General features: G+C 42.1%; 1 protein-coding gene across 2 annotated transcripts in view; it reads right to left on the bottom strand.

Moving 5' to 3' along the window:
• Positions 1-15,173, bottom strand: part of Tom1l1 (target of myb1 like 1 membrane trafficking protein) — a 42,292-nt gene that overhangs the window by 4,507 nt on the left and 22,612 nt on the right. The window contains exons 8-13 of one of the 2 annotated variants that reach the window (XM_029483603.2): positions 11,644-11,777; positions 8,132-8,192; positions 7,711-7,828; positions 6,372-6,471; positions 2,138-2,240; positions 1,953-2,036 (exon numbers count right to left, since the gene is read on the bottom strand). In XM_029483603.2, the coding sequence (XP_029339463.1) occupies positions 1,953-2,036; positions 2,138-2,240; positions 6,372-6,471; positions 7,711-7,828; positions 8,132-8,192; positions 11,644-11,777 (600 nt within the window). The remainder of the gene's footprint in view (positions 1-1,952; positions 2,037-2,137; positions 2,241-6,371; positions 6,472-7,710; positions 7,829-8,131; positions 8,193-11,643; positions 11,778-15,173) is intronic. The other variant, XM_021177885.3, reaches the window with a different exon arrangement.

Raw genomic sequence — 15,173 nt, 5'->3', positions numbered from 1 at the left:
ACTGCGCCAAGAACCGTACACACTCAATCGAGTAGGAACCAGTCATTTTTACTACTTTCATTCTAAAGCAATAACTATACTTGTAAGATTGACTACTTTTCTGCCTGGTTTCATGCTCGTTATATTCCATTTCCCACATAAAATGTAAAATGTATTTAAAAACACTGCTTTTAAGGAAGAATTGGAATTGGGTGGGTTCAGTCTAGCTTCCGTTTCCCCCTGAATGTGAAATCTCAGCCTTGGACTGGAATGAAATTCAGTTTACAGGTAGGCATACAGTGATGCTATCAAAGCAAAGCCAATAAAGATAAATTTCTTCTTGGTCTAGGTTTAGCTAGCACGCCCAAATAAAGATAGAACCTGAGAGGCTGAGTCAGGAAGATGAACTCCAGGCTCACCCCATCTACACAGCAAGATCCTGACTCAGGCAAAACCACGTTTTGTAATTTCCTCCATCCTATAAATATGTTCTGGGCATCTACTACTTAGTTGCCAGGCACTCGTAAGACTCTAAATAAAACAGACAAGAAATAGGATCAGTGTCCAGTGGCCTGTTCTGTGGTGAAAGAGCAGGCTATGGGAGGAGAGAGGCTGAGCTAGAATGGGATTCTCAGCCTGGCAACGAATGCCTCACCACTGGGTACCGTCAGGCAAAGGGCTGACTGATATTAGAGAGCACAGGTTTCTAGGCTCTGACATCAGGAAGGCTATCATGGCTGATGCATAGTGAGCCAAGAGAGGCCAGGAGTCAAGACAGCAGAGGTTAAAGACAGTGCGATAGATTGCCATTCTGAGCTTTTTACAGAATAAACCAATGGGGAAGGTAAGCAGGTGGGGCTTGAGCGGATGAGTGGCATGTCTGGAGATTGCTTGGGTTTGTTTTGCTAAGAGTAGATGACTCTGGGATCATCTGGGGCTGAATGAGATGGATTGGGACTGCAGAAAGTCGTTGGGAGGCAAAAGCGTAAAACAAGCCTGGAGAAGTTATTACAGTATCCACTGTATGATCACTTAAGCTGGGGTGTGAAAGTGGAGAGATGTGGGCAGTTAGCATATTTTAAAGCAGAAGGGAAAACGGTGGGATCAATGATATTTACAAGGCTTTAAGCACCTGACAAAGTGTTTAGTGAGGTATGGAATCTGTTAGAAGAGCTGGTTCTTCAGTGCTTCTGAGGAGAGTAGTTACTGGGAAGAAAGGGAGCAGAGTAAATGGAATTTACTGGGTTCAGAGAACAGGGTCTAGGCTGAAGATAAAATTTCATTGATTGTCAAATCTTGGTCATATTAAGGCTGGTAATGCATGCCTTTAATCCCATTGTTTAGATGGTAAAGGCATGAGGCTGAGGAGTTTGTGGTCCACTTTGGGTAAAGGAGACCCTGTCTCTAAGGAGAAAGATGGGGAAACAAAGGGTCCTAAAGGAATGAAGGTAAACAAGACAGAGGGAAGTCTGTGCTACAAGAGAAGACGAGACCCGGAGAAGAAATGAAAAGAAATGAGGGCTATGTGAGAGTCATGAGCACATAAGAGGAAGTGCTAGCTAAGACTAGGACAGGAATTAGGCACAAGTATGACTACGTGAGACACTGTTGCCCTTGGAAGGGGCTTAGAGAGGGAGTGACGAACAGCTTCCAAGTCTTTGCAAATACAAACAGTGTTGAACTGTTTTTTTTCTTAATAGTGCTGGAGATCAAACTTAGGGTCTGTGCAATTAGACAGGTGTTGCACCACTGAGCTATATCACAAAAATTATAAAATCATCATCTTTAACCATCTCATCTATGAGAAGTAAAATAAAATTTGCCTATCTTCAAAAGATTGAGGTGGCCAGCAATGGCTCTGCCAGCCAACTGTGAAGATAACGCGGAGTAAAACCTAAGAGTCAACAAACAGTGCCTGGGTCATGATCAGCGGCTGACTAGGTGAACTGTAGCAAAAGGGCTTGGTTACTCACATTATCATATGTGTGACTCGAGGCGAGGTTTTGGCTGGTCCTCTGGGGAAACCTAGGATAGTGTGATAACACAGCATGATTACCCTACAGCGAGAACACAAATGCAAAAAGTAAGAAACTGATCCTCCTGGTCTGAAAAGAAGGCTGGAAAATTACACAAAATGGTGCCCCCACTTCACACTCACAAAATGATAGCCATTGCCATCTGGTCTGAGTGCCTTCCGGGTCACATCATGAAACTCAACATCAAAGACAGCATCGGCCCTCGGCAGTAGTGGATCTGTGGCCCTGGAGTGTGCACAGCGTATGAGTGCAAACAGAGCCTTTACTCTTTCCATCCATAGCTAACACCCATTAACAGCTTGAATGATGAGAAGCAGTGCAGAGCAAGAGTTAGAGAAGAGAGATGGGAGAGTTCTCATTCTGGGTAAAGTGGAGTGGACAAACATTGTTTCATCCCATTCCTCTTACAGAACGCCACTAGAAAAGCTGGAAACCATAAATAAAACAAAACAAAAAGCCAGAAGCTAGTCAGGAATGTGAAAATGGCTGACTGGGAAAAATGACCAAAATGTAAGTTCCAGTAAACTATTATTGAATTTATTTATTTATTTATTTATTTATTTATTTATTTATTTATTTTTGTATCCTCTAGACTTGAATGCAACCTGAACCCCAGATACAGGCATAAGACATACAGTACTGGGGGGAAAAAGCATCTATTTGAATGCAGGGAGCAAAAAAGACTCCCCTAGCCGCCTCTGACCCACCTTTACATTCCAAACATAGCCAAGCCCAGAGACTGCCCTGGCTGCAGAGGCAACATGGACTGATAGGAGATTTAACTCAAATTCGGGAAACTTCCTCTCCAATGGACAGAGCTATGGCTTCAACAGCATGGGGTAGTAGGTGGCAGTGGGGACTGATGATCCAGTGAGAGGAGAATCAGATGAGTAGAAAACAGAGAAGGGGAACACCAGAGATACCACCAAGGTGAGAGATTTCAGGAAAACTTTCTTGTAAGGTTGTTATGAACGCCTAAGAGTGACCCGTATATGTTCACGAATCCAGTCTCCATAATGATGTCAAAATACCAAGAACACAGACACAAACAGCTACTACACTTCTGGTTGACTTCAAGGTGGTACATACATGGCGGGACAGATTTGAAATGCACTGCAAGACTTTGAAAATTCAGCTGTCTTTCGAACCCCATAGACAGAAGCAGGCTGAGATTGTGAAGTGAATCTAACCAAGTTCTTCGCTTACTCAAATCAAAGTATCCACATTATCAATGACATTTTACCAAAACCAAGCATATACTAATAAAATCAAATGATGCTAAGGATATAATTCAAAATGACTAGTTATATAAAGAACCAGAAAAAATTAATATATTAAGTCAACAGCAAACAGAAATGAATATCTAGAGGACATGGATGCTGGAGCTATCCCAAGGAGACTTTAAAGCAGCTATTGTAGTGCAAATATTCCAAGATGCAAGTACTCAGTAATACTTTTTAAATGGAGAAAAGAAATAGAAAGTATCAGCTAACAAGTAGAGAGCATACAGAAGTGAATTTTGTAAAAATGAAAATTAGTAACATATTCAGAACAAGTTTCGTTGTGAACAGTTGGTGAACTTGAACGTACATCAGAGACATGCTCAACTTTGAACAAGTGTGAAAGAGACTAACTAGCCGGCCCTAAAATACTTAGGAGATGGTACAGAGCCAACGACTGCTGGCAGAGTCCCAGCAAGAAAGCAAACTGTGTGTAGCACTGAAAATAAATATGAATAAGTAAGCCCCCCCTACCAAAGTAGTTTGGCAAAAGACATGAACTCATGGATTCCAGAGGCCCATGTGGTGAACTGAATGCTATCCATCCTCTCTCAAAGCATGTTCAAGTCGTAAAGCCTGGAACCTGTGATGTCTTATTCAGAAAAGAGGACTCCGTGCATGTAGTTAGGGCTTTTCACCTGGATGATGGGATTAGGCTTCAAGTCAATGGATAGTGATCTTAGAAAAAGTGAGTGAGCGAGGCAGAAATTAGAACAGCCAATAAACCAGCCAAGCCAAGGAATACCAAGTCCTCAAAATGAGGACGAGCCGGAGGGCCGTGACTGTGAGATGCTAGTCAGACTGAAATCCAGACATCTTGCTTGCATAACGATGAGATAATTACCTGTGGTTTTAAGCCACCTCATTTGTGGGAATTTGTAATGGCAACCATAGGAAACTAAAGTACTCAGCCCACCCTACATAAATATGTCTGAATATGTCTGAATAAATCATACCCACACATCACAAACTGCTGAAAACTAACAGAGAAAACACAACAAAACCTTAAGGCGAAGCACATTATCTACGGAGGATTAACTGATAGACACCAGGTTTGTTGTTTGTTTGTCTGTTTTGTTTTTTTATTTTGTTTTTTAAGCCACTAGTTTGTAAATCTCCTGGAATGAGGAGAAAACTAAGATTTGGACCACTGAGTCAGTCAGAACTTATGGGGGCTGGCAATGTGATATGTGTCCTGTGTCTTCAAGTTCGCTGTGTGACAGACATTAATAGTCATTCCAGTGATTCTAAGCACACTGGAGTATGATCTGATGGGTTGGACAGAGGTAAGAACCGGTAGCTAAGATTTGGCTTCCTTAAAGACTCTTGTGGAGACATTTGCTACAAGGCCAATTTTTCCGTCTTACTCACACATCCTCATGTTACCCAGCAAGGTTACCATGACGACGGGAAAGTAGTTCATGCCTGCCTATCACTGACTTAAGCTTTCAGGTCCAAAGGAAATGCAGTGTTAATTTTATTAGTAAACATTGCCACTTGTCCCTTATAAAGTTACAGAATTTTGTAGTTACAGAATTTGCAGCCAACAAGTTCCTATCAAACACTTCAACTCTGGCCAATCTGAGAGAAAAAAACAATACACCAGGATGCCAGACAGGATAGTTCATGACCTTGCGCTTGGGAGATGGTGGTACAAAGACTGTTATGAGTTTATGGTCAGCCTTGGCTACCTAGTGAGTTCTGGGTCAGCCTGTGCTATAGAGCATATCACTCTAAAAGACAATAAATAAATAAATAAATAAATAAATAAATAAATAAAACCAATCTTGGTTTTTTCCATTCTCTGAGAAATCTGCAAACCATTGCACACATTTATGAGCCACTGCTATTTCTTTAAGAGTCACTGGTATTTCTGATTTGGTGACTTTGCTAATTACTATGTGGATTTTGGCAAGTTTTATTTCTAAGTCCCAGTTTCCTCTTGTGCACAAATGGAGTAATAATCAAACAAAACTAAACTAAACTCAACAAAGTGACCAAGCATTGCTATACATAGGCATGTCATGAAGTTGGTGTGGCCCTTAACCTCACCAAAACCATTCCCCATCCTCCTTGGTCTCTGTATTTTTCATAACTGACTACCATGAACAAAATCAGAAAGAGACATACTGAAAGCTTGTTATGGGATGGATTAAATACCACATTAGGAATTTTACTTACATTTCATGATCTTTGTGTGACTCCTAAGAAGTATTCTTAGACGAAAATGATAACTCACAGTGGCTAAGAATTTCACACTGGGCCAAACTGCTAAAATGAAGCAAGGCTAAGATTTTGACACAGGTCTGTCTGACTGTAAGATCTCTATTTATCTGCACCATGTATTGTACAGCAGTTTCCTCTAAGATTTAAAAATGTCTGTCTTGGAGGGAGGTTCCTTAAAACAAAGGATGGTTAAAAGGAAGTGACACAACAGGATGTTCTAAGGGGAGTTTACCATTCCATCCTGCAAGGGCTCTCCTTATGCTCAGAAAGTAATCAACCTGATAGCTTCAGGAAGTCACTGAAACTGACCAGAATCACTAGGCTCCGCCCTCTCCCAGCATGTTAGCTGTAAAGACTGCTGAGAGACACTCTCAAACAAGATGAACTGCCTAGAAGAAGCGTAGACCAGCAGAGTCACCTGGAAGAAGCTGAGACGACTAAGCCACTTGGAAGAAACAGAAATAAACAGCCTAGAAGAGGCGCAGAACTGAAGTGCCTGGAAGAGAGACACTATCCTGTTGAGGTGACTATAGGTTTGTACAGTGATTTCCAGATTTCTTGCTTTCATGAGCTATCACCCATCCTGACGTTGGCTTTTGTTGATGCAGCATCTTTGAGTCATTTCTGCTCCTGTAAATTACCCTTCAGCTATATTCCTATAAGTAACTCCAATAAAACTCATGGTTCACCAAGTTAGACTTCGGTGGTATTTATACTTTGGTCTGTTGTAGGTATCTAGGATGAATAGATGCTTGGTCACATCTCCCCAGAAAGAGTTTCACACGACATGTTTTATTAAATAACCGGAATGCCATGGCATTACGTTATCTGGTATCACTGATATACTTACAAGGTGGGCATTTCTACATCTTCTGATGCTAGTAAATCCATCTGTGGCTGAAGACTGGGATACAAGTTGTTTGTTATAACAGGGCTCGGAGAGCTGACACCTAGAATATAAAATGCATTTGTTTATATTTTTAAGGCAATTTTTATCATGTTCATGTGTACCATCATTATTATGCTCAATTTTCCACAGTTAAAACAAAAGTTAATTTAGATACTTCTGTCTCCATTAAATCATAGGGTTTCCTCTAAGAGAGACTAGACACTATCATTTATAGGGGACAGAAAAAGAGACAATGGCAGCCAATCCATGCCACATAAAGAGGCTATCACAAATAGAAAATCTCATGTATGGGATATTCCAAAATCTCAAGCTCATTCAAAATGGAAAGAACAGCACATGTCTTCTATCCTAGCACAAAAGTGACCAGCTACAATTCCCACAGAGCTTTACCTCTAAGCTCTTACATTCCCATAATATTAAGACACCAAAAGGGAATAATTATCTTCTATTGCCCAAAATCCAAAACAAACCCATGAAAACTCTCCAACGCAAATAGTTCCACAGATCTCACTGGCTTACACAAGCAAGCCTCCAATACTTCAGAAATGAAGAAGGCTGTATGAAACCACAAATTCAATACCAAATACCCTAGCTGTGGAGACACCAAAATGGTAGAGAAAAACAAATTACGGTTTGGCTGAACTCAAACTGTAGATTTTCTTTTTTTTCATTATGCTTATTTTGTAGCAGAAGGAAACTTGTTGGAAGTAAGGATAGAAACTACCAAAAGTTAGGTAAGGTAGGCTACTTCAAGCCTACAGTTCATTCTGCAAATACCATTCCATTTCAAATCATTGCTTCTCTTCAGAAAATAGGAAAGGCTCAAAGGTTACGGGCAGACCTGGACCACCAACTAGCTCCCCTCACTACCTTCACACTTAACTACCATTTGCTCTTGCCTCAAATTCCTGAATTCCCCTGTCTGCATCAATTAGTCGCTTATCTGATACTGTGGAACAGCAGAGAACTCTTAACAGGAACAGTCTACCTCCAGAAGTGACCTACCTATCGGCTAGCGGGGAATAAAACTTCTTACAAGGCAGGTAGAGTCCACTGAGGTCAGTGGGATGAGTTCCAAGACCCTCCTCGACACACCCCCTCATTTGCTGGATCTAACCCAACCATGTTGCAGGGCAGTGATTCTGTCTCCTGATGATAGTTCTCTGATAGACTGATTTCTATACTTCTCGGGAAGTGTTCAGCTAAGGAAACCAAGGAGAACACACTATTCCCCATCAGCCTCCTCTGCTACTGAGAGAAGGTTCAGTCGCTTCTTTACTTAGGCCTGAAAGCTGAGCGTTCACGGAGTTGAGTGCTCCTTCGTTGGGCGTAGGCACTGGCACGATGGGACTTAGGTCGAGGAGATCGCAGGAAGGAGCAGAGGGCTCGCTGGAAGTCTGAAAACAAAGCAAACAAAGCTACAATGGAGGAGAGGGAAATCACGCAGCTTACCATGGCTTGCTCTACACACATTCCTTTACATATTTTTCAAGGCAAACTTCCGCCACCAGGCCACCGTAGCATAAAGTACATCTTCTTAAGCATAGGAGTCCTTGCTTAGAGTTCGGACCTAAGAGGAAACCACACCACCAAACCCACTGTAGGTTGTCAATGTGCGGTTTTCTTTTAAAGAGCTATTTTGAGGGAATCCTTGCTTCCTGAAGCACAATTAGTAAGATAGGGCGTTTCTAATCACTTACACTGGTCGCTTCTGTTGGGTTCCTCTTCTGTTCCGAAAGCCTTTGTTGGTTTCGAGCAAACCTGTTGAAATGAGCAAAGTGCCACATGACTTATCAAACAGAGCCAGCATTATCAAATACACCCATAGCCGATACAGTGAGGTTGCCTCACCCTTACTCAATTCCTGGGAAATACATTTAGTAACTCTTCCAGGGGTGGGGATATGGCTTAGAGTTTGAAGCTCTACATTCCATTGCCCATATCACAAGATAGCCACCAAATTCCATCTTATAGCTAATAGAGCCCCAACCCTTTTTGAGAAAACTGAGGAAATGCAAACGTTGAAGAAGAAAACTTAATAAATCCCATTTTCTAGAAATTAGCCTTATTAATAATAATACAGTATGTGTGATTTCAAGGCTGATTTTATTTATTTGTTCATTTATTTATGTACTTTTCTATTGATTTGCTTTGAGATAGTATTTTGTATGTAGGACAGGCTAGACCTAAGATCTTCCTGCCTGTGACTGGAATTCTAGAATTATAGGCATAGCCATGATGTCTAGCTACATTTAAACTTAGTTGAAATTATACCTTATTCAATTCCATATCCTAATTCAACTATGTTGTATTTTTATAGCCTCGTAGATCTGTAATTTTTTAATACTTATAATATTTTATCATAATAATCAACAATATCCTTACCAATTCTTATTATCAAATGTAAGATTGTTTCTTACTTTGTCATTATAAATAATTGTAAATAATTTTCTCAGAATTAATCCAACAGTCACACAGATGGGCCCGATTAAAATAAATGGGTCATTTAGCAAAACATACAAATTATAAATTTAGGAAAGGTACTGTGTGTATTCACACATGTGTGTGTTTGCGTGTGCATGTGTGTATGAGCGGAAGGATTGATAGAGCTACAAGAGAGAGAAGACGGAGCTGAGGGGGAGAGTAACTGGGATGAATCATATTCATGTACAAAATTGCCAGAGAATTAACATGTATTCAAGTGCATGAAAAGCCATTCACTGTTCAGCATGGCATCCTTAAGACACTCCATCCTAAAGCAAAGGCTGCTATGTCACACTGCTGCCTCACTCGTCCACTGCTTGCTCACCGAGGTAAAAGAGAAGCAGTTAGGATGGTAGAGGAGTAGGTAGACTAGTGATGCTAAAGAAGCCCACATTCCTCTCTACTCCCTACATGCCTGTAGGTCTGACTTCCTGAGCCTCAGTGTTCCGTCTGCTAAATGGGAAGAACCTTTGAGCCATTTCTTCACAAGTGGACTTTCAGGGGGCAAAATCAGATAGCTCCTCAGAGTGATACGATAGACAGCAGACGTGGAACTGGTTTGCAAATTAAAACTTGCTTCAGAAACTTAGTGGTATTGCCATTATGATCCATTGACTCCAAATGCCCAAATACTTTAAAAGTTTATTCTGTAGTTGAACATGCTTATGTTTTAGATAAACAGTTTTCATCCTGTGGGTTGGGACCCCTTTGGCAGACCTCTGTCTCCAAAAATTATCTACATTATGATTCACAACAGAATTACAGTTAAGAAGTAGCAACAAAACTAATATTATGGGGGGGGGGTGGTCAATACAACCTGAGGAACTATATTAAAGGGTTGGAGCATTTGGAAGGTTGAGAACTGCTGTTGCAGAGTCTTCCAAAATGTGCGCATTTGCCAAGTAGATCAATGAAACTGTTTTGCAGGTAGGATGGAGGTGAATCCCTGAAGACTTGGAGATCGGACTGTTATAAGGAAAATAGTGTTCTCCTCTAATGCTACCCAGGCCCTATTAACTCAGCAACTATGACAGGCAAGAGAAGCAGTTAGGATGGTAGACCTAACTGGGGGACCGAAGAATGCAAACGGAATGAAGTCAGTTAGCAAATCTACCCTAGCTGGGAGATTTTCTTGGATATTAGAGACATGCTCACTGTGGTGATAAAAGCTGTCCTTGGAAAGGAAGACCCAGAAGGAACAGTCAGAGTATTAAGATGGGAACTGTTGTGAAGTAGGCATTGGAACAGAAAATGGAAGAAAGAGGCTGTGGACCAAGGAAAGCAGGGAGCCTCTGCAGGCTGCAAAGTAAGGAGGTGGAGGCTCCTTTAGGGAAATGAAGTCCTCCTGGTATCTGCAATCCAGTCCAGAGACACTCACTTGCATCTCCTAACTTGGAGGACCTAGTTTAGGATCTAGTAGTACTAGTAATAATGATAATAATAATTAATAATAATAATAATAACTCTGTGTTGCTTCAAACCATAATAGTTATGACTGAATAGCAAAACTGACAGGCATCTTTTCTAGAAACTCCATATCTCTATCTTGGGATTCAAGGACCACACTCTCTGCGGTGCATACTGTCCAGAGCCCAGTCAGAACAAACAATCCAAGTTCCTGATCTAGACCCAATAAACAAAAGAACTCCCTTAGAGGAGGCCCTTAACCAATGGTCTTATGGTTGGCAACAGAATCCTCTCAAATGAAAACCAGACAGCAGCAGTAATGCTGAAAACCATGTGGTTGCCCTTGGATGTTTTTCTGCTTACAGAGATTTACGTCATAGGAATGGGCAAGCCTTGTGAGTCTGTCCAGTGAACGGTGACTGGGCTCACAGTCATGTGTTCTTACAAAAAGCTGCCGTCCCTACAAGGTGATGAATGTGAGCCTATGAAGAAGAAAGGAACTACCACAGTAGAGCTGCTCATTTTGCCTTCCTCGTTCTGTTCGCTCAATATTGATGTGTGTGTGTGTGTGTATGTGTGTGTGTGTGTGTGTGTGTGTGTGTGTGTGTGAGAAAGAGAGAGAGAGAGAGAGAGAGAGACAGAGAGAGAGTACGTATATGTGAGTGTGTACGTGTCACATGCATATGCATGTGAAAATCTTTGTGATTTTTAAAGTCTTAATGGAGCATTAACAAAAGTATCAGTGTATAATTCAGTGACTCACTTGCCTCCAAGGGACAAAGTCACAAGTTTAATCCCAGTGTCACACAAAGAAATGTAATGGGTATCAATCAATATGCTACTGTCAGCTGTTTGTAATATACATTATCTCACTTATTCCTTTGGGGAGGGGGGAAATCAACCCCTCCAAAGATAGAATTCGTTTTTGTAAAAGAGGAGGCTCAGAATGTTAGGCAAGTAATCTGTATCATCTCACATCATCTAGATTCGAATTTAAGCCTGCTCACCTCTTTCATATGCCAGACTCACCGCATTCTTCATCCATTGGTTAGAAATGTGGCCACTGTACAGCTAAATAGCCCTAGTCATTCTCAATGGCAACACTACCTTCCTAAGGGAGTCCACTGCGTTTCTTCAACGCAGAGGAGCATCTCTCATACATGGAGAGCAGGAGCCACACAAGAGAAAACCATTCTATTCACCATGCCACCCTACTGAGAGAAAGGGCATCTAGAATGTTCTTGTGGGCTCTCTAGAAGGAATCTGACAGCACGGTGGTGAAGCGAGGGCTAGTGGAGGGTAAGGGCAGACTTCTGCTCACCTCTCGTATCCAAGGATGGCATTATTCAGATCCTCGTTCACTTGAATTAGCTCCATAGTCACATCTTCATTTTCCACTACCACCAGCAGGTCCATGATCCTCTCCTGCATCTCCCGACCCGTCTTGTAAAGTTTCTGTCAGACAAAGGAGAACTTACTTCTTCCATGCTAGGGATGGATGCTCTTTAAAAAAACAACCTCACCAGTCTACATTTGCCAGTGGGCACTCCCATGCTGTCACCCAGGGACAGCTCTTCCTGCCTCCATCAGTGAAAGGAGAATGTTGTAATCTTTCTCTAAAAGAACAACGTGGGACACTGAAATGCTATATGGAAATTCTAGAAGAGCCCTGTTTAATAACTGAGCTATTTGGGGCTGGGGTGGGTAGGAATCACTTGTATTCTACATTTTAGTTTTATCATTAATAAATGAAAAGTAACCACTTGCCAACATCTACCTCCAGGGCTGGCGTGAAAAATCACAGGAGATGTATGGGGTTCGGAGCTCTGAAACTACGAAGCATAAACATCAAATGTTGTTGTCGTTATTACTGAGGGTAGATGTAGTTACGGAGCGGTTACAGCACAGGGGCATAATTTTATTTCCTGTTACATGTGCTTCAGCCTTTAAAGTTTATAGCGACATCACATTCAATATAAACTGCAGCAGGATTTGAAAACTCGTCGTGGATAATGACCTTATTTGGACTGCTTAAAATCACTGCCTTGAGCCAAGACATTACCCCACAGCTGGCTTCTTCTCATGAGCATCATAGGTATCCACAGAACACTTAACTGATTCAGCATCCTCGAGGCTCAGTCTGGCCATCTACATTTCTCTTTTAACAAGCGAGCCACAGTGTTTCTGAAACATCCCGACATTCAAAAGCTGATGCCCTGCAACGACTCCCTTCTAGCAAACCTCCAATAAACCCAAGGTGCTCAGGCTGCTATTAGCATTCTTCCATCTTGGCTACATTCGCCACTGCCCAACAGCAGCAGTCAAGAAACCAGGGATGTCCTCCGCTCTCACAGGGAGAGCACAAGGACTTGCTTACTCATCACGCAAGTACACAATCTGACTTCTCAAGGAAGGCGCACTGAAAAAATATATGCTTCATTAAACCATTTAGAATCTCCAACAGCCTATTCCGAGACTCCTGACAGGAAATCCAGAGATAAATAAGCCAAACTATTACTAACTGGCATTTAGACGTAGGAGTCACCACCTCTGTAAAAACATAAAAATATCTAGAGGACAAAATGAAATAAAAAGGAAGAATGGCTGGGGGTGGGGTAAGGAGTGGAGTGACAGGTAGGTGGTACACGAGCCATCATATCCAGTGTCAAGCCAGATAAACTGTCCACAGAGTCAAAGTTTTGTTTGTTTCCCAGATCTTAACTATTTTCTGCTTTTAGGGCCATCTAGTCATCAACTATTCAACTCTGCACTGCAACATTAGACGAAGCCAGAAAGGGAAGGCCCGAAGTGGGTGTGCCAGGTGATAGGCTATAAGCAAAGAGATAAGACTTTGCACCCAGTAGGCCAAAGGTGGCTCCAACACAGTCATAGGAAATAATGTCACTGAAGTCCTACAGTGCCTAGTATACAGCAGGGTGTCAATAAATGCATTACTATTGCCACAGGAAGGATCCCTAGAAGATTGCCCAGGTAATTAATATACTCTGTAACACTTATTGCTCAGGACCCAATACCACCTAAAGAAAGGTCCTATAGGATCTAATGGACCTCCGTCCCCCAACCCCAGCAACGAATGAAAGGTTTTCTTTCTTGCTTTGTTTCTGATGGGACAGAAAATTTTCCTCTTGTTGCTCACAGGAAGCCTGGCTGGAACAAGGTCAAAAATCAAGGAATATAATGGTGTTCGGTGCCTGGGACAAAAAGTGTAGAAATTAATTGAAATGAATTTGCAGCCAGCATCAATAGCCCCAGCCATGGGAAGACCCTCCCTTTGCCCTTTGGAGAGACAGATGGAGAGGAGACATGAAAGCAACAGTACATCTCAGCGGGTTTACAAAGCAGAATGTGAAAAAAAAAAAAAAAACCTCTTCAAAAGCCAGCCCACTCTGATCTTTGCAATTGATGTCTGTCTCAGAGGAGGGCCACACCACTTGCAAACAGCATAGATCAAGCACTGCAGGGAAGGAAAGGGAAAAAAAAAAAAAAAAAAAAAAAAAAAAAAACAACCAGGGGCCAAAGTGCTCCGTGTGCGGCACTTGTGAGGCTACGGATGCAGGGAGTAGAAAGAGAGGGACAGTGGTTAGTATATGTGTATATCACAGAACCTCGAATTGTCTCTCTTGTCAAGGCAAAGACAAAGGCAGGCTTCTAAGCCGCAGTGCATTCAACAATTCCAAAGGCTCTGAAGAACAAGAGGCTCATTAAGAGCTTCCTTTCCCCTCAAAGGTCTCCCCTGCTTCCACAGAACACTTAGGGATTAAGAAATGATGTCCCTGTACATTTGCAGCAGGAGCTATAGTCCCCCCACCCACGCCCCCATTCACCAACAAGCTAAAATTTGCTTGCTAAAACACAAACCAAAATACACAACAGCAGCAAAAACCAGAAAGAAAGGAAAGATGTCCAAGCGACCCCTTTGAAAAAGTAAGAACAGGAAAGAGTATGTGTTCATGAAAGTGTCTCTGGAAATAATATCTGTATGGCAATGCCCCTATTATCTGCCCGCAGCACATTTCCTCTCTCTCAGCACTCTCCACCCAGCCTGGGAGAGACACACAGCGCTGCTCTGTCTGCTCAAAGGGAAAACTCTCTCCCTTCAAAACTGAACCACTGGCCAACATAACCCTCATAAGCCCAGGAACTTATTGCAGCTCTTTTAACTTCCCCAGCCTGTTGCCTCATCAATCTCTTTCTCCAAGGCACCGAACGGTCTTCCACAACTCCTGTTCTAACTTCTTTTGTCCACAGGTATTAACTCTTCCACGGAGCCCTGATATTTACAACTCAACGGATAATTACTTGACTCCTCCAGTACTAAAAGCACATGCTATAAACAACCACTTGAAGTGCTGTTGTTAGGCAGCTAGTTAAACATTAGCTCGCTTGAAGGTTTGGGAGGATGGCCAGCTCTCCCCCATCAGTTTAGGGCCCCCCCCTCCCCACTCCACATCCTGTGTTCTTACTAACACTAATTCTGAGGAAGGGGACTGGGGGGAGGATGTATCACGACTGCTCCTCTTTCTAACTTGAAGTACTGGAAATTAATTGTAAGAAACATCGCCTAAATGATTTACTCAGTGGTCGATAAAGATAGAAGAATTTCCCTTGCCTGGGCAAAGCCAGGACCTCCTGGGCAAGGAGAAAATCCTGTTACACAACTTCGGAGAACAGCCTAAAACCAGAATATGATATTCCTGAACATGTTAAGACCACTCAGGGAGTAACTACCCTCTTAATGACACACATACTTTAGATACCATTCCCTCTGTGCATTGCTTCCTAAGGCTCAAGGGTATGACTGCCCTTTCTAACTCTGAAAGCTTTTTCTTC

Source organism: Mus caroli, unplaced genomic scaffold, assembly GCF_978045245.1.
Source record: "Mus caroli unplaced genomic scaffold, Mus_caroli_1 scaffold_13, whole genome shotgun sequence".
NCBI lineage: Eukaryota > Metazoa > Chordata > Mammalia > Rodentia > Muridae > Mus > Mus caroli.
Note: the sequence above shows the minus strand (reverse complement) of the source record. Positions and strands in the feature narration are given on the sequence as shown.